The sequence below is a fragment of the Rhopalosiphum padi genome, chromosome 2 (assembly GCF_020882245.1).
Source record: "Rhopalosiphum padi isolate XX-2018 chromosome 2, ASM2088224v1, whole genome shotgun sequence".
Classification (NCBI taxonomy): domain Eukaryota; kingdom Metazoa; phylum Arthropoda; class Insecta; order Hemiptera; family Aphididae; genus Rhopalosiphum; species Rhopalosiphum padi.
Genome location: NC_083598.1, coordinates 59,448,909 through 59,473,759, shown reverse-complemented (window position 1 = coordinate 59,473,759; position 24,851 = coordinate 59,448,909). Strand labels below are relative to the sequence as shown.

General features: G+C 25.3%; 1 protein-coding gene across 1 annotated transcript; it reads left to right on the top strand.

The window, feature by feature from the left end:
- Positions 1–13,857: 13,857 nt before the first annotated feature.
- On the top strand, positions 13,858–18,247 carry LOC132923065 (uncharacterized). Its single transcript, XM_060986871.1, has 3 exons — positions 13,858–14,066; positions 15,494–15,634; positions 16,748–18,247. The coding sequence occupies exons 1-3, from the start codon at positions 13,925–13,927 to the stop codon at positions 17,104–17,106; spliced, it is 642 nt and encodes a 213-aa protein (XP_060842854.1). The 5' UTR covers positions 13,858–13,924; the 3' UTR covers positions 17,107–18,247.
- Positions 18,248–24,851: the final 6,604 nt, after the last annotated feature.

Here is a 24,851-nt window from a genome sequence, read left to right as displayed (position 1 = left end):
TCTGGTACGAAAAATTTGAATAAATATTTTTATTTGGCTATACTTGGATTCATTGTATAATAAGTATATACAATTTTTTTTCAATAAGCCATTTGCTGTTAACAATTGTTAAAATAAATATAAATTCCAGCCCTTTTAATACAATATTTTCTATTATTATTTATTAAAATTTAATTTAAAAATACAATTTTATTCGACCATAAATTAACACTTACTCTATGTAAAGTATACAAAAATACGATGTATATTGTATACTATAACCTATATAATAAAAATACTATTAAACAGCAATAAATTTGTTACTTTAGTATTCGACTCGTACCCAGCCGCTTGCTACAACACCTGTGATAACCGTTCAGTTTCACCTTCGTTTATCAGTAAAAGGAAGTCAATGCGACGTAACGCAATGGTATATCGTAAATAATATAGGTATTTTATCTTTGTTGATCGATCGATTTTCATCGTCGTCCATCGACGGTAGTGTTATGCGTTGTTTGATAACAGTGACTCGGTGACTTCAATGCCCGAACACTCATAGTCACATTAAGATGATATTTTACGCATATTTATGTGCCAGCGGTGCAACACTTGTAACCACCTTGGTATATAGAAAGCCGCTGAGTGTGACTCGTAAAAAATTACATATTCCTTGTTTGGAAAAACCTAATTTCTTTGTCGCTCATCGCCACTTTTGTCCTGAGTCTCGTTGTTATTATTATTGTGTTTCCTTTTCACCGCGACTCTTTTGAATATAATACAAAATACATTAGTGGTTAATTGAGGTGAACAAGCGCTCCAAGGCAGCACCAGTGTTTCCTCGAACGCGCGCGCGAATGCTACTGTTTGGTAATAATTATTATCCTGTGTATACATAATACACTTGTGTCGAGTCAAACTGATTGATTTCTAAAATGTATATATCTATAAATACAAATATATGTATATAATAATATGTATAAAATATATCAAAATTAAAAATATGCATTATACACATACGCATATTATATATAATATATAATATTATATTATATACAGTGATTGGATAACGATTACATAGTTTTCGGGTCCTGCACATAAACCTCTTTTTTGTGCCCCGCCATACCCGTATAAGGCAGACAGATACCATTTTACAACTATATTATAATACATAATAATGTAACACCACAACTACTACTGCTACGAAGTACTACGAAAATAAGAATAACAGTGTATAGTGACTAATACAGCTGCTGCTACGATTTCTATTGAACCTAAGTTGAAAAATTAAAATCGATAGACACAATTGGGCAATCCATGATGCACTCTCCAAATAAATAAAGAGAACAATAGGAACTGTGTCGAAAAAAATAGTTTTATGCGCACCGTTAAACCACTGAATTAATATCATCATATTATTTTCTGCACGACGAGACATGTCATGTACGATTATGCACATATGCAAGTGTATATATTTCTATTCGCTGTATAATAATATGTATATTATATATTTATACACAGACTACAGAGTAATTTACCGTATTAATTCCTATTTTACTTTAGTGAGTAATACATTCATTTAAATCTAATTTTTTAAAATTTTTAAGCACACTTAAAATATCATATTTTAAAATGATAAAATACTTTAAAGCCTTTTAAGGAGTATTTTATAATGATACTAAGTACAAAATTCTTCTTTTAAATTAAAACCAATATTTTGTACTAGAAATTGTTAATCAGATAAGTTTTTCGAAGATCATGATGCGGTTTAAATCAAAATATGAACAATTAGTTTTTGAACTAATAATAACAATCAATAGACATTTTAAAAACGATTTAAAATATATGTAAATTTGTAATATTTCTAAGTGCTTAAATATACTCAGACAGTTTTAAAAATTAAAAAATATGATTTATGCAATAATTATTCGTTTTTAAAACTACTTGTTTGAATTTCAAATTAAAAACATTATTCTCCATAAAAAGAAATTTTAATATAGAATAAAAGTTGTAATTTATAATAAAGGATTGTTTTCATAGAGTAATTAGTTTATTCCATTACAAATTATTCATGAAAATTGTATTAAAATCGAATTATACGAAAACATGGTCCTTAAGTGTAAACATTTCTAAAAATCAGAATTTGAATAAATCTACCTATTTCTAAAGGAATTAAGGAAGTGAAAATGTTAAATAAATTTTCCTGTATGTATTTTACTATAATATTATATATGTATAATGTGGATATGTTTATCTTGCAATTTTTTTCAACAACTATATAATAATATTATTGTAATCTTGCCAATGAAATTAATTGGCGGATATCGCACTGCCGACGTCCGGGTCGATATGGGACACGCGTGCATATTATATAAACACTTCGTGCACGAAATATCGTCCACAGGATTCAAAAGGTAACTAAAAAAAATTATAATTATTTGTCTAGTTCGATATTCAATCACCATCATTTGTTTTATCACCCACAGCACATTAATTGTAATTTATTAAAGTAATTAAGGTAGTATAAGAACGTATTTTTCATTAACAGAATATTACGTTTCTCTAGAACTTTCATTAATTTTTTGAGACAAAGTTATTGTTACGTCTATAAAATATAAGTGGCCTTATTGTACAAACTTTACTATATTTTATAATATGCGCTTACTTATTTAGTATTACATTGTGTATATACTTTTATATTTTTTTATATTTTTAATCTTTTTTATAATATCATATTTTTATAATATTTTTTAAAAAAATTTTATTATTTAATTTATGATTACTACAACATTTTCACAACACGCAAAATTAATCTATAAATTATTTTAGTATTTATTGCATCCAAATGAAACAGTATTATGGAATTTATTGGAACAGTTACTTCGTTGAAAGTTAGATTTTATATCATATGGTGACTCATTATCACTATACAATTCAGTACATTAATTACGCAAGTAGAGTAGTTCATCGAAATATATTCTATTCGATAAGGCGTGGTAAAGACTGAAGTATATGTTAAGTTAAGATTAGCAATGAGCATAAATTTACTTACCTTCAAAGCACATCTTAGGTAGGTGTGTTTTTTCGCACTAGATTTTAAACAATCAAAACTAGCATTAACAATTGTGATGAGTACATACATCTAAAATCTTAATATAACTGTAATTCTATTTTATTATAAACCTTATTAAACTTCATAAATTAATAAAATAAATAAATGTATATAAATTAATAAATTTAGAATTACATAGTTGTCGGTTAGAGGTATATCCTTAATCGATTATTAAAATATAATAATGACTAATGAGTATATAGCATAATATTATGTACCTATATTTAAAATAAACAATAATTCCAACACATATTATACTATAGGTTTATAATTAATAGTGTGTTTACATTTACCATTGACATATCGTGAATGGGCTGTATATTGATAAATGATAGTCACAATATTTATTTTATAAACATTTAAAATTAGAGTTTTGACGAAATTCGTCAAAATCTCGTTAATGATAATTCATAAAAATATTTTTTATTTATACTTTTTGTTTGAAATTAATTGCATATAAGTTTTGTTTGAAACTTCTAATCAATAAAAATTTCTACCAGAAAGTCAAATTAACATGATAGTCAGTACTCAGGGCTGTATTTATAAATTATATGCCCCAGGGCACTTATGAAATTCCACCCCTCTTTTTGATGCCAAGGAGAGGTGAATATCTAGAGTTAAAAATAAAAATTATGAATACCTATTTAAAATTATAAAACATTACTTGTATTTTAATTTTTAAATAAAAGAAAAAATGCACTTTAATTACCTTTCGTTTTTTTTTTAATTATGTATTTAAATGATTTATGAATAACAGTGTAAAAAAAAATTCAAATTATTTTTTGGAAGTTGTATCTTTCTAAAACTTGCGATTTTTTGTTTTTACGTATGCGCACAACGTTGTGGTTTATCACCATGCACCACGCCTTTAAACGAATTTAATAATATTATTAATATGAATTCTTATTAAAAATTAAATATATTATACATTTATTATTTATAATTATATTATGATAACAAACGCATAACATAACTATAAGTAGGTATAATATAGTATGCACAACCGCTAAGTTTTCTATTCATAATTTCAATCTGAAAGAAATTTATGTTATAATCTCAGTATAAAGGCAAACATAAAGGTAAGTATTTAAAAAGATTCATCGCTTCATCCCATTACAGTTTAGAGGTGTTAATGTCATAACCAATTATTATTGAAAATTGTCCACATTAAATTATTATATATTTATTTATTCGTGTGGCAATTGGGCAAAATATAATTAAATTATAATTATAATATGTGTAATACAAATTTTATTATATATAATTAAAAATTACTAACTTCAATTGATTAAATACTTTAGTACTTGAATAAATAAAACAGACAGAACTATAGAAAGACGTAGTAGGTATATATTAGATATTCGACGAACGTCTAACGACTAAATGTTGATAAATGATAACTATTATAGTAGCTTCAGAAAAATAATCAAGAGGTAGGTATTACGTAAAATTAAAATAAACATTATTATTATATTGTTATGTTTTACTTATTTAAAACAATGCTAGCTACAGGCTGCAGTCATGCCGTTATCAGTTATCCGAGGAATTATTATTGTTAGTATAAAAATAGATTTGAGTGAATATCATAAAATAAACTTTCCAAATCACTATACAAAGGGAAAAAAACATTTTACATAATTTTAAGTTATCACTATGTTGGTTAATAATAATAAAAGAAGTGCATAATAATTTACCGCACCCCCCCCCCCATCCAACTTCCACCAAGAAAAGTATTGCTCCCCTTAAATATGAGCCCGATGTTGGTGGACACTTAATTTTATCATTTTTGTACAAAACAGTCAAAAAATGTCATATTTTAAAATAAAATATAATAATTTTTTTTTATTAAAATTGGCAGTGACCGATGTCCCTTGTGATGTTGTAGGTCAAAGCAATCTATTCCATATGAGACTATCGAAAATATCAGTACTGCCATTGTTTAGTCGTTTTTACATTACTGCAAAAACAATAATATTTAAAAGTGTTTATGACCGTTTGAAGTTCAAATGTTTACGATATTGAATACCCGTTTAATAACTACTATGTCTTCAAATAAATTTAGTTTTAAATCAAAAACAATTAACCGTACGTAGTTTAAATTGCCACCACATGTTTATGCTGTTATCTTTTTTTTATCCATTAAATAATTTTCAAAATATTTTTACTCTTTTTAAGGCTATCTATAGGGTTCAGAAGTTTTCATTTTTTTTTTAGTTTTTTTTTCTATAAATATTAATAAAAAATGTTTACTTAGTCAACATTCCTGAAATTTAACACAAATCCAGTATAAGCTTTTTTATTGTAGTTTAAGCTACAAGTGCCTATTTTGTATTGTTACATATTTTATAAAATATTTATTGTTTATAATGTTATTTATATGCTTGTAAAATTGAATACAATATTTGTCATATTAAGTACTTCATATTTGAACTAAATAAATCGTAAAATAAAATTATACAAATACAATTATTTCTATATAAATATTTGTAATTCATATTGAGAAAAAAATGTTGTATTTTAATGATGAACCAACTATTATTATTTCATTATTTTGTTTTAATTCACAAACATTATTCGTGGTAACTTAAAACTTATACTTTATTATGAGTTTTAATATATCTAATGGTATTTCCAAAATATATTGATCAATTCAATATTCAATATAATATCTATTATTACCTATTGAACCTATTCATGCTTTTTCATGATTTTTACAATAAGGTGTTATATTACTTATAATATTAACTCAAAAGTCAATGACAATAATATAATATTATTATTTAATATAGGTATTATCATAATGATTATATACTAATCATCATATTAATATAGCAAATACTATGTTTTTAATTATAATATCAACTACTTACCTTAATTCTAATACAAAAATAAATTACTTTAATGTCTTTTATAGTTTTATTATAAAATATACTTAAGTGATATACTTATATACTTATATACTTATAAGTGATTTAGACTGATGATTCACTTTGCTCAGATAGTCAGAATGGTTAGGTTAGGTTTAATTTTCTATTATGATACAATATTATTCAGTATTATTTTAATTTATGTTTTACGTAATTCCTTATTCGTATTGTATAATACTGATTGGGTAATGCCAATATTATTGATATTTATTTCGCCGCCGTTTACTGTCCATAGCTGCAAACAAATTACAACTGTACACATCTTGAGTTGCTTTTTTTTCGCCTGACCAGATTTCATACTTTCTAGCGAAAATAACGCCTTGCAAATAACGTGTGGATTGTAAATATCCTTTCATGTGTAAGGCACAAGTAAATATTAATTTCAGTACAAGGAGTAAAATAAGCAATTATTACAATGTTATATTCAGTTATCGAAGCATCTAATAAATACAACCACAATAGCATGTAAAATATTAAAATGCAGCGTAGTTTTTAATGATTTATATTTTGTATCATATCAATAAATATTATATAAATCGCTATTTACCAAGCATTACATATGTACATAATATACCTTATGCAATACTAAGACACTATTATTCAACATGCAATGATTCATGCAACTCAATTTTTTTTTTATAAAATGTAAACAATACACATAATTACATGCATAATATTAATATGCATTTCATATACATAATATTTTATAATGCTTATACAACTTTTACAAATTTAATTTTAATTATGTGTTGATAATAATATAATATAAATTAAAAAATGTGTTATATATTATAATTTAAAATGTCATCTTCTTGTTATAGTATGCGTAATAAGAGTGTTTAAAATAAATAACAAAATATATTTTTTTAATTGGTTATTTTAAGGAATGTTTAAAATGTATACAATTTCCATTAATATTCTTATATTGTGATTTAAAATTAGTATAATTGACATATTTTTTTATTCAAAACTTTCTTATATTATCTATCTGTTATTCAATGTATCGATGATGTCGATAATTATACAGCTTATTTAATATGTTAATTGACGGTGGAATTTTATAATAAAGAATATTTTATCGACTTATTTCAATGAAAACGTCTTATTCCCATACAATACTATATTTATTTATTAATACAGCCAAATGTCCAATTCATAATATATTTGTATAAATAACAATAGTATAATATAATTTAAAAATAATAAGATATAACATAATAAAATATAAATAGACTAATACATAATAATAACAATGTTAGAAAGTAAATGACTATTTACAGAAGACATTAAAATATGATTTATTATTATAATTTTATAATGAACGGAACAAACTACAGGTCTCTTATACCTATCATACTTTACTTAATCAATTGTTGTAAGTAAGTATAATAATATTATTCATTGAATGAACTAGTGAGCTTACCAACATTTCAACACATTTCGGGACAATACGTATATTATATAACATTATTTGTAATAAACAATAATTTATTATTATGTACCAATTTATTAAAATTAAATATTATTATTATTTTTTAAATTTCATATACACTGGAATAATTGATGTTAAATTATTAACGTGCAACACAGTATTGTAGCTATTATAAGTATTTTTATTTAGGTATAATGAAATTATAAAAATAATGAAAATGTATAATTAATAATAATAAGACATGAATAGTATTATACATAACGTATAAATGCAATTTTTTTTAAATATTTAAATATTATATTATTTGCAACATTTTATTTAATACTACATTTTCCGAATACAATATTCATTATATAGGGTTTACAGTATAATTTAAATATAACTAATATTGTAATTATTACCATTGTATATTTATTTACAGTAAAAAATTAAAAACTATTTATGAAAAGTATTTTTGACAATTTAAAAAATATGGAATGACAAACCTAAAAGCGCATAATTATTTGACTAAATACCTAACTGTTTAATAATCACACACTTAATTTTTACATAATAGTGTACTTAAATATGTTATATTATCTTCTTTAAAATTTTAAAATAATAAAATAACAATATTTTATCTGCATAGTAAACTAAGGATTATGTACATTATAATAATTAAGAAGACGTTATATTTTAGGTTTACATTAATATTTGTTGTATTGTATTGTATTAAATTATTATATTATTTTAGTGTTATAAAATTCAACGCAGTTGATTTTTATTAATTGTTTTGTAACAACACTTAAATTTATTAATTATGATTAGCCCACATCAAGTTATTTAATTTTTAAATATAAAAAAATATATTTTATCGTTTTTTAAATATAAATAATATATTATTTTTTTATTTAAAATTTTAGAATAAAGTCTAAGATTTCAATTTAAAAATTATAAAATTCAAAAGGAACTTTGTTGTTATGTTTTTATTCTGTATACATTTTATTTATATTTGCAAACACATTTTATTTAGGTAAGAGCGTTTTTAGAGTTAAGGAAAATTCTAAAAATATTTTTAAATGTTTTTAGAAAAATGTAAATAATTTACATTTTAAAAATTATTTATTTTAACGATTTTACATATTTAAAAAGTTGGTAAATATACATTTTTTATCGATCTAGAAAACGTCTACTATGCGTCTTAGTGAAGTGATCACTGAGCTTGTATCGGTCTTATATTTTATACTGCATGAGTGTTTTTACTGACAACGTGGGGAATTCTAAATGTGGGTCATATGACCATCGAGTTCCGTTAATAATATTGTGTATGTGGTCGGATGGCTGTGCACGTAAACAGCTTCACGTAGAATTTCTCCAGGCACATTCCACTCTAATCCGCTTTCTCTCCAGCATTAAATCTCCCTAATACAGCAAATAATAATATGACAATTATTTTAAGTGAATATTTCAACACCTATGTAGAAACTAGATATTTTCATATTTGTATTATTATTATTACGATAAATTATTAATTTAAATTATTTATGAGAAGTTATTACAGTACAATGATAATTAATATTAAACAATAATTATTATTACTATTTATGGGTGCATGATGGTTGAATTTATATTTGGTTATGGTATTTCTGTTAATCATTAATTGTAGTAATGGATAATAATTTCAAATATTTCATGATAAAAAAAACTTAAAAAAATATTTGTAGAATATTATAAAGGTTCTGTTTTTGTAATAAATTAAAATTTGGTTTAGTATTATTTTAAACTGAGTTTCGCGTATTTAAAATCGTTAAGTATTATCACAGGTACAATTTTTATAGACGATAAAATTAAATTAAAAAAAAATAACTTCCAACACCGATGAAAAAAATAAATATTTTTAAAATTTAACTATTTTAATAATTAATAGTTGATAGTTATTCTAATTTTTTATTCAAGTACATTTACAATGTTAAGTACAAGAATAATTTTAATTGAATCAATATCAACACAATTCCTATGAATAATAATATAATATTTATTAATGGTTAAGTGTGCAATTTAAAAAATATATTAGAAAAAGAATTTAAACTATTAACATAAATGTTTTTATTTATTAAGTCAAGCTTAGAAATCTGGATAATTAACTGACAATTGTTCACTTTATATTAACTTGTTTTTGGTTTTATATAATAAAATAATGGTAATATTAAACAAATTTTAATGGTTATAATAATATTATATTATTACTACACTTAATACAATATGTATAAATGTATAACACAATAATAGACAATAGCTAATACATATTATTCATATTAACACTTAAACAATAAAATATTTTAACAATTATTCACTTTTTGAATTGCAATGAATATATTATCAAAAGAAAACTTTATTTTAATGTTAAATAAATGAGCCTAGTATAAACTATGGATTATGAAGTATTTTATTTGTTGGAACACTAATTTTTTTTTTTTAAAACTAGTTTTCTTTAACATTATAATTTTCTACAGTTTCATGTAGATACCTATAAATTAGTATGCATCAGTACATAAACATTATAAAAATAAGATATTATTATTTTAAAAAGTATAAAGAAATCCATGATGTTAACATTTTTTTTGGGTGATCAGACTTCATTTTTTTTTCTATTAGGATTAGTCTAAAACTTTCTCTTTCCTTAAAGTGGTTTTGATGGTGAAACATCGTTAGATCCGGGTCCACCGCTGTATTATAAATACATCACAAGTAGTATTTATCATTCCATACTAAATATTACTATTGTAATAATTTACTCATTCGTTTTCTTCGAAAATATTTAAACATACAATAATAAGTTAAATAGATACTCAAATTATGACTTTAAACTTTAAAGTTAATCAAAAATGTACATGAAAATAAAATTGTATATACGTTTACTTATCAATATTATACTAGGCTAGTACTATACTATAGTGTTTTTATCAAAAAAATTGAAAAAATGTATAAAGCATTAGTTATAATATTATATTATTATATAAAATTTATGCTATAAAATACAATAAAAAAGATAATTAAAATATTTAAAATATGTAATAATTAATAGTGTTATTTTTAATATTATTTCGGTACATATATATTATATATAACAACTTACTGAAATTTGACTTTAAATCAATTCCATCATAAATCAGCATATCACTTATAGGTGTCATTCAACTTAACCTAAGACTAAGATTGATCGAATAATATTTAAAACGTATTGTATGCCTATTATAGCCAACATAATTTGTACATATCTAAACTATGAAAAAATACTTTGTAAAATTAAAAATAATTACAATATTTAGTAATGATATTATAACTATAGGAATATAAAATTAAATTATTTTTTCAAAAGTGAAATGGCATATTATTGTATTTGAATTCAAGAAATGTAAAACAATTTATAAAAAATATTTAAATTTAAATCAATATAATTACGTATACTTTATAAAAATTAACATTCATTTTTAAAAAAAAAATACTGATATTTTTATCGTAATAGATTTTAATTGTTAACTAATTATTATGATTTAAGTTAGTCAGCGAATCATAATAATAAAAATGAGTATTACTCGTGAATAATATCATTAATTTGATTAAGAAAAAAAATTTAATATACATACAAATTCTGTATTATTTAATTTAATACATTAAAAAAAATTACCAAAAAAATTAGATAATTTTGATAACACTTATGTTTGATGATTTATTCAATAAAAAACCTCGTTAAATACAAATTTATACTTATTAAAAATGAGAGAAACATAATAATTCCTCTTATCATCACAGTTATAAATTTTCAAGTGTGTAATAAATTGATTTAAATAAAATAATTGAGGTGATTGAACTTTTGATTTCATATAGTTTGCTTAATAGATAATTTATTCCAATTATTTGGACAGGACTCAATTGTTCGATTTTTTTATGTTCAAGTACGATTTTATTATACATGTTACACATATTATACATACGTTTTGGATGATTACATTTTTTTTTTTTAAAAGTTAAGTTAAAGATTTATTTTGGGTAAAATACTATTGTAGAAACGTACTAATATCCGATGGTATTATGTGTTTAAGCTCAAGATGTTCGTGTAGAAGACACAGATATTTCCAATAGGGTTTTTGAAATTCTGACAACAATTAAATATCAATTATCATAATACATACCACAATTCAGTATAACAATGTGTTAGTTCAGTAATTATTAATTATACCTACATAATAAGCCAAACGATAGTAATAATGTTTCGACGAATAGAACGAAATCCAACAAAAGTACCACATATCCGCGTATTTTAATTTTTGTCGCAACAACAGTTTATGCGTTTAAGTCTCTATCATATATGGTTCTCGAATTTTCGAATAAATATTATGTATTTATAGCATTATTCTTATGATAAAGATAAAAAAATGTATTTTATTACTTTATTGATCTATAATTACGAGTATACTGTATTAATATTATTATATTTTTCTGTAATACCGTGTTAAATAAATCGTCTTCGTCGAGTATTAAACGATTGTAACGAATTAACATTTTTATTATTTTTTTTTTTCATTATTCGGGCGTAGGTAGCGTAGGTATAACTTAACATATCAAAAATAATTACAACAGGTCATGTATAGGCGGTATATAGATATATGACCTGAATTCGTGTCCTTGATGTGTGCGTGTGCGTATACACATAGACGGATGGGAAACGTACGTCGGAATGTTACGGCCAAGGTTGTGTTGACCCACAATAAGAAACTAGTCGCGAGCGCACAGTCCCTATACGGTCATAGATATATAGGTATCTTAGGTACATGAAATAAATAAAAAGAACATCGATCCGCGGCCTCCAGACTACTTTCCATCGTCGATCGCCCATCAGGCACCTGCAGCACTTTCTTCTCTCTCCTCACACGCGCGTGCGCGCGTGTGAAAAAACCACGGCTACTAGGTGGGTTAGGTATACGTATATAAAAAAAATTACCGACATAAAACGTACACACACCGAACAGACACACCTAGCTATAGAACCGATTCTATTCCTGGCCCAATCGTTTGGCTTTATACTACTATTTTTCTTGAAATAATATAATTTTATTTTTATATTATATACTATAATAATAGTGATGTATAAATGATATTATAATATTATTGTAATTAAATCTTAGTCTAGTATTCGATCATCCTGAAAAGTCTGAATACATAATAAAAGGTTTATATTATGGCACATGCACCAATAGAGAATAATAAAATATAAGAATGCTATAAGCATAATTTACGCTTCTCAAGTTCTAAGACTTAGAATATTTTTTTTTGAATCAGGAATATACATATTATGTTTTGAAACATATAAAATTCACAATTATTTTTACTATCTACTTTTGAATACATTTTTATAGTTTCTTAGGTTTTTTTTGCTATTCTTAGTTATCTATATCGTATTTATAGTTGTTCTTTTATTCCAATAAGATATTTTATTTAAGACATATAATTTGCCGGTCACATTTCTACACTGGATAGTTTCGTTAGGTACTTACTTAAATAAAAAATGCATGCAAATCAAAAGAAATTATATTTTATCAGCATTAATTTTTTATATGTTATTGAATTAACTGATTGACACACGTGTTATATACACACATAAAATGTAATTTATGTATAGCCTTATAGTTATGTCAAGTTAAAATTACGTATTATTAAAGAATATTGATTATTTCAAAACTAATGTATGTATATTTTTTTTTTATTTAAAAAAATATACGTTAACTTACTTGTATTGTTTTAGTTAGTTTAGATAATCTTAGACAAGAATATGTAAATTATTATTGAATACAGGACATTAGAACCATATTATTAGAGAATTAATTCACATTAGATGCCACAATATTATAGTAAACTTCAAATAAACGGTCTGCAGTGATTATAAATTATTTTCTTACATAATTATTTAGTAAATTTTAATATTCAACTAAAAGATCTTCGTAATAATATCTTCCGTACCTATTTACATAATATGATATTTTAGTTACTAGTCAAAATGCAAGCATTAATATTTACATAAAGTTTTCAAAACACAATTTGTTTTTTATAATTATTGTGTATATGCATGGGTCGTCAAAGAACAATATAATACACCCACGCTATATAACTGAATAGAAAATACGAAACATTCATTTACGTTACAAACGTGTGATACGAGTAATCGATTCCAAACTCTTCATTGTGGCTAACAAGAGGAAAGAAAAAAAATTACCAAAACAAAACATTATAGTTAAAGATGACTGTTTTGACTCGAAGAAGTTGTGCACTATTGTTCTAAAAACACACACTCAATTGTTTACGCGAAGACACACGTAAAAAATCGAATAAGGCACGAACAGTTCACACACTAGCTGACTTGGCATTTGGTAAGTTTTATTAATAAAAGACATGTAAACATTGTGTTCAGTCTTCGTCGAGGTGTTATCATAGTCGATAGCGATGTGTTTTCGAACCATAATGGCTCTGAAATTAATTTGTGTGGCTACCTTTGCTATTGTGATACCATTGTCAGCGTTTAACCATAGTGTCGCGAAAAAAGAATCCGATTTTGACAACATATGGGACACAACAATAAAACAAGGTATTAAAGTATAGAATTTTATTTTTGTTTATTGGTATTGTATGCTATAATAATATTTCGATTATTACAATTTACTATAAAAGGTGATTTATCATTTGAAAGTTATAAGATTTGACAAATTATTTTAGACTTTTATATATCAAACAAAAAAAAAAAATGGTTTTCATAATATTTTAATGTTTATTCAAATATTATAACTTATAACGTTTAATTTTTTTTTTGTTTAATTATTTAATTTTTGATTAAAATGTAATAAATATAGTATTTAAAATTTAAAAAAAACGTAAATTATTTAAATTTGAAAAGTATATATACAATATAATATTATGTCTTTAAATATTTTAACTAACTAATGTGATTAACTTTTAATTAATAGTGTGAGCATCGTTTAACATATTTTCAAACGGTTAGGAATGCCGTATGTTATATTTACTTGTGCATCGAATCAGTATACACTAATTTGTGAATCATTGTCCGGAGACTACCTCAAAAGAATCAGAGATAAAACACCGAGTGGTTAACAATACGTGACTATTGTATAGGCATCAAATTATAAATTCACAATATTGTGTTTATTTATGTTAACACACAATACGAACTTTGACAAATTCATATATAGTGCATTTAAAATATGTAATGTATAATGGTGTTAACATATCATAACACATAGATATATAACATTTTAAATAAAAATAAAAATATATTTAAACACATTATAACATTTTTAATAGTAGTTCTAAATAATAACATCTTAAGATTATATACGTAAATATAAAAAAAACACATATTCAATGGCACAGCGGTTCGTTGAAACAAGTATACATTTCAAGTATACGAGTTTTTAGAAAGATAGAAGCAAAAAGGAACTATGTCCCATAGACAGATATAGACAAGAACTTTAAAATAGATTAGAGAGAATAAGTAAGTGAATCAATTTGGAAAACTACATTAAGCAAAAAACAAAAGTTTTCAGGTGGTACTGCTATGTATGATAGATGTATTTCAATACTTTCAAACAACAAAACAATCATTATTGCTCCGAATTTAAAAACGGTTGGATGATACACTGCTCTTAGCAGCCAGTGTAGTTGCCTATTCCGTTTGACTGTTATCGACTAAAGTACTTTCAAAATAAATAAATTTAATATAATCAGAGTGCTTTCTAGCGATTAAGAAATGAACTAAAATAATACATTCCACTATTGCTTACCTATATAGTTGTACACGATTAACACTTAAATACAGTTTATTTATGTTTATTTTAGTTATTGAGTATAATAGTGCTACAAACATCCAAACACATTGAAACTCGCGTTATTATTGATGAACTTTTTTTCAATATACACGTTTTTTCTTCGTTTAAATTTAAATACGTATACTATAGGAATAAGTGCTAATGAAACATTAATATAGGCTTGCATTTTCAGAAGAATTTGATGGCATGCCATTACCTGAGAATTCGGATATACCAACTGTCACTCAAATTACACCGGCAATTGTGAAAATCGGACAACGCTATGGTGTCCCATACACACAAATGTTGGGGAAGAAGAAACATCACTCTCCTGGTTGGTAAAATAAATAAATCCAAAATATCACAATATTGTTTGGTAACAAGTTAAAAATAAAACAGTTTTTAAGTTTATTACTACATTGGTCGTTGGTAATTGGTATGATGAATGGTGGCCAATCGATAATATAAATTATTATTTACAAAATCATTTTTACAATAATAAGTTAGCATTATACCAATATGGCATTACATTTTAGATAACTGAAGAAATAAAAATAAATATTAGTTAAAATATTTTTTTGTTTTATTATTATTATATTTTTTTTTTTTTTTGTATTCTAATAATAAATAATATTATCAAGTTATAATAGGAAATTGAGGAAAAATTTAAATCAAAATGTTCAAAACTATTTTAGTACCAAGAAATAAAAAATGTAATAATTTTAACATTTTGGGTGCTCATTTAAAATTAAAATATTATAATAATTTTATTTATTATTTCAAACTAAAAAATACACACACGTACGCTTTTTTCTCTCTATAAATTGTGTGACGCATAAGACGAAAACTATTAATGTGTTAACAATATTTTACGTATCTAGACATAAAATAAATCTTAACATAAATATTTTATATTCATATGTAAAACTATAAATTTCCTTTTTTTATTCTCTTAATGAGAACACATAAAATACTAATAAAAAATCAGTTTTTAAAAACTGAAATTTAAATAAATAGGCAAACCTTTCGACACCTTATATCGTCCGTTTGATATTTTAAGTATAACCTTATTTTATATATATTATATATAGTGGATATTTGTTATTTAAAAATAATAAATTTATTTGCACGTTCATATTGTTTACGTATGGAAGTATTATTCTATATAAATGAATACAATTTTTACTAATTGGCTTAAGATTGTTAGTATAATATTGTTTTCGTATGAACATAAGAGTATGAAATTAAATATTTATAACTTATACAAACAATGTATTGTTTTAGTATGACTATTAGGGATGATCATTGTGAACATTATTCATTTTTAACGATTCATCGTCACCTCGGATTTCAAAAGTGCGGGATATTTCCGCCTTTTAACGTTAAATATACCTACCTAATATATTTTATATCATTATAAGTTATTAAAATACGTTTTATTTTTCAGGTAAAAAAGACGATTTCATGGAGCACGTGGTGGGCGCATCGCTCATGTCAGGAGGTACACTTTTGTCACTGGGCGCATTGGCGATGGTGGTGATGGCTAGCAAAGCTCTGCTGTTCGCGTTCGGCGCTATTATGTTGACGTGCTTGAGCTCCGGCTGGATGACAGGATGGCATAAGTCTGGGGATAAGGCAGGCACCGTATACGAAGTGGTCGCAAAACCGCAGATCACGCACGGTCACAGCTACTCGTCGGAAGTTCATCATGAACCTTATGCAGCAGCGTACCCACAGCAGCAGCAGCAGCAGCAGCAGCAGTCCATCGGAGAGTACTACAGCGGATATCCGGTACAGCCGCATTGATGTGATAGCCCGTAACACTCCTATTCAGTTATCCGTCACGATTATGATTATTATTATTTATTATTATTATTATTATTTATTACTATTATCATTATTATTATCCTTATAGTATTATGAGTGTTATTATTATTATTATTACTATATTGTTATATTCGATTGTTATTCTAAAGAAAAATATAATATAAGGACCTATGAAGAGTTACATCAAAACTCATTGATTTCATTTGGATTAACTAATCTGGATTTGTAGAGCGACACTGGAAATCATATATAAATGGCAAGATAGCAAGTCAGAGAGATTGAAGAAAGCTGCAAGGAACAGCAAACGAGTGCGGGGACGACCGGAATTTGCGGACCATCGAGTCGACGGGCCTGAAAATGTCAATTTATACTAGAAGAAGAAAATATTCGACTTTCGTATCTCGTATGTTCGTATTTTCGCGGAAATCGCGTCGGAGAAAACTCGGTGAATCGTCATGCGTTATTATTTTATTCGCCGATGTGATTTTATTGTTATTATTATTATAACCGATTTTCGTACGCGTTCCCGTCAATGACGATGTCAACGAGTTTCCACGACTTTGCACAGGTTCCCTCCGTGTCTGGAGTATATCCTTGAATAATAAAAACGTCTCCCATATATTATTAAATTCGAGCGCAACTATTATTGTACATTATATCGCATAATGTATTAGGCGGACCGACAGCAGCTGCATTTCACGCATTTTGTCCCGAAAACAATGTGATTTCTCGTCGAATATCATCACGTTTAATCGTACAGTATAAAATATTATTTATTATTATTTATCATAGTATTATTATTGGCTGTCGATTTGCCGGCGCGTATTCTGTCCATACGTGTTCATTTAAATGTCCGTCAAGATACTCAAATAGGTCCATCGTCCGTGCGATCCTATATAATATTAAATTCGTTTCACAATAGCAGGCGATCAGCCGTAATCGAGTCAGCGATGTAAAGAAAAATAATTTAATGCCACATAATCTCGCCAATTATTACCACCGCAATCTTAGTTAACTCAATCAACTGTGACGGACAATCCGTGTTTTTACAGCGTTTGTGTAAATTGTTCAAGCCTACATCTATGTTATGTAATATAAAATAATAATGTTACCATCCACAGTGAGTTGCAGTAGTTAAACAACGGTTAACAAAAACTCCTTTTTTTTTTTAATCATGCATTTAACATGTACATATACCTAGGTCTATTACATTCGCAATACATGTTTAAATTATTTGAACGAATTATAAAGTATTATACATTTATTATAGAATAATTCTTTCAAACAAACAAAAAAAAACTTTGATTTTAAGATATGCTCAATAATTAATAATCTACTTCAGAACAAACAATTTATTTGAAGTATTAATACTGGAAAAGAAGGCTAAATTGGTCAGTGTGGAGTGTGGGTAAAACGATTTGTTTGTTTCATTTCGATTTTGATTTTTTATTTATTTGACGCTAAAACAAATAGGAGCCGATCGTTGTTGATACTGATTGCATTAATATTATTTTTTCGATTTTTCACCTGTTTGTTTTTAGGGAAGTGATAAATATTTTTGATTATACATTTTAAGTATAATTATTACGATTATATTTATTCGATCTAATATGTTGTTTTATCACAATGTTAAAGCTTGTATACGATGTTTATTTGAATTTGCTTAGCCGTGTAGATTAGATCCACGACCACATTTATTTTACTGACTTTTAAAGTGACCACTTTTCCCGACAAAGATATTTTATTCACTGTATATAATAAAATGTTATTCAAACCATTCGAGTAATTCAAATGGATATTATCATATTGTTACGCGTAATTTAAAACTATAAAAAACTTGAAACAAAATAATTCACTATAAACAGTATAAACTCACTATGATTCTTCTCGTGTTTATAAATGGTACCTACTTTTGATGTTAATAACATGAAATAATTAACGATTCTATATTAATTTATATAAGTACTACATATTATTATAGTTACTTTCGTATTAGTTTATTTTTATTTTACAAATTTATTTATTCATTTTTTTGTCTTATAGATAATTATAATATAATTACCTTATATATACAAATCCCATCTTATATTTTTAGATTGATACTCAAATACTATTTTAACAATAAAACTTTTTCTCAGTGTTGGACAAGGATTATACAAAACTATAATATGTATTCTTAAATATTATCTTTTCTTAAGCCAAATAAATAATCATTAATTTTTCTTAATTCGAGTCAACACTATACCTTTTAAATATTGGCCATTTACCCAACCATTTTTTATTTTTTTTTTAACCCATCATTTACATATTAAAATCAAAGAATTTTTCAAAATAAAAAGTAGCTTATTCAATTTAAGAGATAAAATTTGCGATTGGTTTATTGGTTTATAATATTTTTGATTAAAAAAGTGTAAAATATATTCTTCGATCCTTAGGAGTTAGGATGGCAACTGTACCCATCTATCTTAAGTATAGTCGATTATATTACGATTCACGATAAATGAAATAAAATAGTCATAATTATTTTCCAATTAAGTTATTACTCGTCACCTATTGATTTATACCTTAAACATAACATAAATAAATTAAATATTAAATAAAATATATTTATGATATTAATAAGGCACACATTGTTATAAGTTATAACTAAATTATTATTATACTTAAATTATTTTTAAGCTAAATTGACTAAATAAATTTATATAATAATGCGATATTGTACAGTAATCTCAAAAGTTTAACATAGTTATGTTTAATTTAAAAACAAATTATATTCACCAAGTGATTAATTTTTAATTATTAGTATATATTTTCTAAAAATATTCATTAAATATAATTTAAGGTAGCTGTACTTTCTTCAGAGGTGTTTGACTTGTGATTATATAGTTAATGGCTTGTTAGTTGTTACTAGTATCCTAATAATCGTATAACGTTTTTCGATGCGGTTTAAATAAATAATAATTGTAGAAACGTGACAAGCGATATAATACTAGCTATTCATATAATACAATACTTATAAGATACCAATGTGTGCATAAATATTTTAATATTCGATTTTATAAATTGCATATGCTCAATTAGCAATCGAGAATACCAGATTTCTAGGACTATTGTCAAAAAATACACTAAATGTCCAAATAAAAAAAAATTTCTAATTGGAAAAAAAGCGATATCTTGGGATTATCATTCCGTCTATACATAATATAAAAAGTAATAATATGCAGTAAATACCAAACGTCAAATATTAATCGTCAATAAAAGTGAAAATGAAAATATGATCGAATGTCTACTTCTAAAATATGTTTTGAATTAGAAACAATTTTTTATTTTTATTTTTTTTTTTTTTTATAGTTCAATGAATATTTTAGTGTTTTTGTTTAATTTACTATACATAATATACTGTTCAAAATGTTAAAATTATGAAATAACATGAAATAATAATGATAATCTATACGATTTTCAATACTATATTATACCGAATTTACTTGGAAAATAAATAAAATAGCAATTTATTATTATCGAAGTATAATACCAATACACAAAATATCAAACTAGATTATATATAAATTATACAGAATTATTCTCTTATAATAATACACTCATTATTTTGTCAATAATTGCATTTTTTTCATTTTCTTTTTTAAAATATTTTGTATCATGCTTTTCTCAAACTGTATGAAATTTTTATTATTTCACTATTTTATTTAATAGAGAAACCGCTATAAACTTTTGATTTTCAAATGGCAACCTACATTTAAAATGTATTAAATTAATTGGGCTGATTTATTTTTTATAAATTTTAACATTAAAATTATTATTTTTCGTTAATTTTTTAGTGAGATGCAGCTTTCTAAAAGTTGGGTGGTTTTCGGTTTTTATAATACTTCTTGTTTCTGAAGACCAGTAGACAAATTCCCATGTCATATGGGTAATAACTAATAGATAATAAAAGGTACATATTTTCATGTGTAATAAACTCGTTATCGACTATTGACGCAGCGATCAACTTTGTACGTGTAGTTATACCAACACCTCATAGCCATAATAACCTATAGGATAAACACCTAAGAACCTCAAACTACCCAACTTTGAGAAGCTTTAATTCATTAACGGTTAAATAAAAATAATGATTTAACGTTAAAATTCATAAAAAAATAGCCTTACTATTTTATGACATTTTAAATATTGGTTACCATTTGAAAATCAAAAGTTTAAAGTGGTTTCAATATTAAATAAATGGGTGAAAAAAATTAAAATTTCATAGTTTGGGAACAGCATGATACAAAATATTTTGAAAAAAAAATGAAAAAAAGTGACTTAATAAAGAGAGTATAATTGATAAAAGAATCCCCCTGTATATTATATTTTATATATATGTATATATACTATTTAAATGTATATACATTAATTCATTATTTTTTGATTTCTATATTTTTGGTAGGTTATTCAATTTTTTATCCCTCCGAGATGTATATTATTTTTAAATTAATTACACCTATATTTCAATGAGTCCAATTATTTTTTCGCGTTTGAAATATTTTGTGGGATGTGATGATGTGACAATGTGCTTGACATATTATTATGTTTGAGATATCAGATAATCGTCAAAATCCACTAAACAATAACTCATTGAATATTATTATTATTTGTCGGTATATATTCATAGCAATGTCAAAATATATATGCGTATTATAATATATATTGTATTTATTTCGAATCAAATAATATTCTTGTTTTTGGTTGTTTGATTTTTTATCAAAGAGTTCTTGAAAAATCACACAATTTTCTAAACAAAAAATATAATATTTATCACACGTCCCATATCCACCATAGTCAGAACGATCATTTTATTAAGTCTAAATTTATCTGTTTGTCAACGTTATACTAGCTTAATAAACTTAACTATCATAATTTTCTGAATTTGGCGCTAAGATAACGATCATAATGTACTAAACAGGCGACTTGTACGAATATCCCGTTTCGTTGTACGACACTCTAAAATAAATTCGACCATCATTACCACGAGTCATGGCATGCGCATTATATTTTACTCGCGTTTGGATCCCAACAAGTATGATAATTGGAATAGACTGCCAGACCTTACCGGAGCGGACGTGACTTATGATTGCAAGTTCAGCAGTTTATCTCTGTTGCTGAAAAATCAGACAACACGGCAATTATATATATAAAGTGAGAATATTATATGTTATATTATTATGTTGTCATTATGAGTATTCTTCCTCTACACAAATACGCCGTTTATCGTATATTCATGTACGTATATAATTTATAAACCTTAATAAGTACTTAAGACGCACATGCGTGATGAGTATTTATACTTATTTTAGGTTAAACGCAAACGTAAAGGGAGGGTACCTATATAATATATATAATATGTATGAGTATTCGAAAAAATAGACTTCGACGGGTACAATTTGTCTGAAAATATTTACGATAATAATGAGATTACTGACTTGCCGTACTCCAATACTGTTATGTTCCACATCTGAAATCCTACTTGGGAAATGTTATGCACTTAACAAGAAATTTAAGTATTATTAATATTTGTTTTGTCATCATAATTAAAATACGTATATGTATTGTTTTTCATATACATATTACTCACGTATTATCTTCTACAATGTAAAAGCTGTTGAAAATCGATCGCTAATAAATAATAATAATAAATTACGTTATTTAAATGGATAGGTATAAAGATAAATAAATCACATTGAACATATTTTATGACTTCCGTTAAACCATTCTACTTGTAATTTTGTTTTTAAATAATCAGTAGAAACAAGTCAACAATTCCATTTGTTGAGGGTTAACTTTTCCGAAGTAACCGGTTGTCGTTATACGGTCACGCAGAACTACCGCTCGCGGTAGCTGCTGACGAGTGACGTACTAACGTGATATTAAATTAAGCAAAACGATATCATTGTCGCGCGACGTTCCGTAGCAGCTGTATAGGTATAATATGTAGTTGTACTCTGAGCATATTTAGGTACGCGCCGATGATGAGCTCCGGCCAGAGCGTGTAAAAATGGTCAGCGCACGTCGCGCGCGCGTAAATTTTAATAGTCTTTTGTGCTACGTGAATATAATAATAATAATATTATTATTATTATTATATTATATTATACATTACAACAACAATAAACACATTCGCTATAATGGGGCAGTCCGGTCGTGATATGATCGGCTCCAGCGACGCATTGTGTTTTCCTTTCTTTTCCCGACGCGTAGGCGCAATAAATATTAACCATGCATATACATATATAATATTATATATATAATTTATTATATGCCCAAGTGAAGTCAAGAATTTACCTGCACAATGCTTGCAACTTCTTAAAATGGACCCCTAGTAGCAATGTAGCATAGCGTAATAATTTGGTAGTTCTGAGATTTATTTTCCATATTCTCTCTCTTCGTCACCACTTTTTAGAATCATGTTCTTATATTTTTTATAGAAAATAAAATGAATAATTACAAAATATCGTTCTTACACAGAGTGATTCACCAATATTATGCAAATCCAAATTTTTATTTTATAATAATTTATTTATTCAATTATACGGAATATACCGATTTTTAGAACTATTTACTATACACTTAAAGTCTATATGTATTTTAAAATAGTTAGCTATTTCTAAAATAAATTTCTATTTTCAAACGGAATCACCATTTATACTATAAATTGTTAATCAGATGATTTCTATGCACAATTTAACGCATCTAAATATTCAAAATCGAGATTCAAACTTGTAAGTTTTTGAGTTTTTAGCTATACTAAAGAAGTAAGGGTTAAAACCTAATAGACCTTAATAATGGTTTTACATTTTTACATAAAATGTCATACTCAGCTTAGCATTTATTATACTTAGATAATTTTTATAATATCAGTATATTAATTACTAAGGTTCTTAAAATTGATAACCTTCATAATTTTCCATATTCTAAATCTATTATCATAGAATATCCTTTATATTATTAATATCCTTTATTTTTTTATTTTAATAACTTAAAAACTACAAATTTTGGTTTATATAAATCAGTTATGTTCAAAATAGTCATTCCCTTAACAATATTGTAACAATTATTATAAATAAAGTAAGATGGAAAGTTAGTACTACCATCGGGTACATCTTAAATTACATACAACTCTAAGTATTTTAAAATATATTCCTAATATTAAATTATACTTAAAAATGTATTCTAAAAACATAATTGTATTATTTAATGAAAAAAAAGGAAACGGTACTTGATAATCATTAATTATCCAGTAAATAGCTAATTAATATACTGCTGAATTATACTTAAGACATTGCTTAATGCAGTATTAGACGGTACATATAGTAAATAGTTACAGTTAAATGCTTAAATGTATTAATTAATTTCTGCTTATCAGTAGGTACCTAATCGGATAATTTAGTGAATAAAATTGAATAATATCTTGTAAGATCAAGTTTCTGAACAATCTATTAAACATTTGTAATAATTGCTTTTGAGTTATAACTTATACACATCGTATACCATACTTCCCATACGAATAAGTTGTTAAAATGTACATTATTTTCTTATTATAAAAATATGCTGATATATTGTAGTGTTTATATGAGTGGGTATGCACACGGCCGTTTTCCCTACCGAGGTTTTTCACGCGGGGGGATGGACAGTCGACGCTCGACCCAAATCGCCGGCCACGCTCGTCCGCCTAT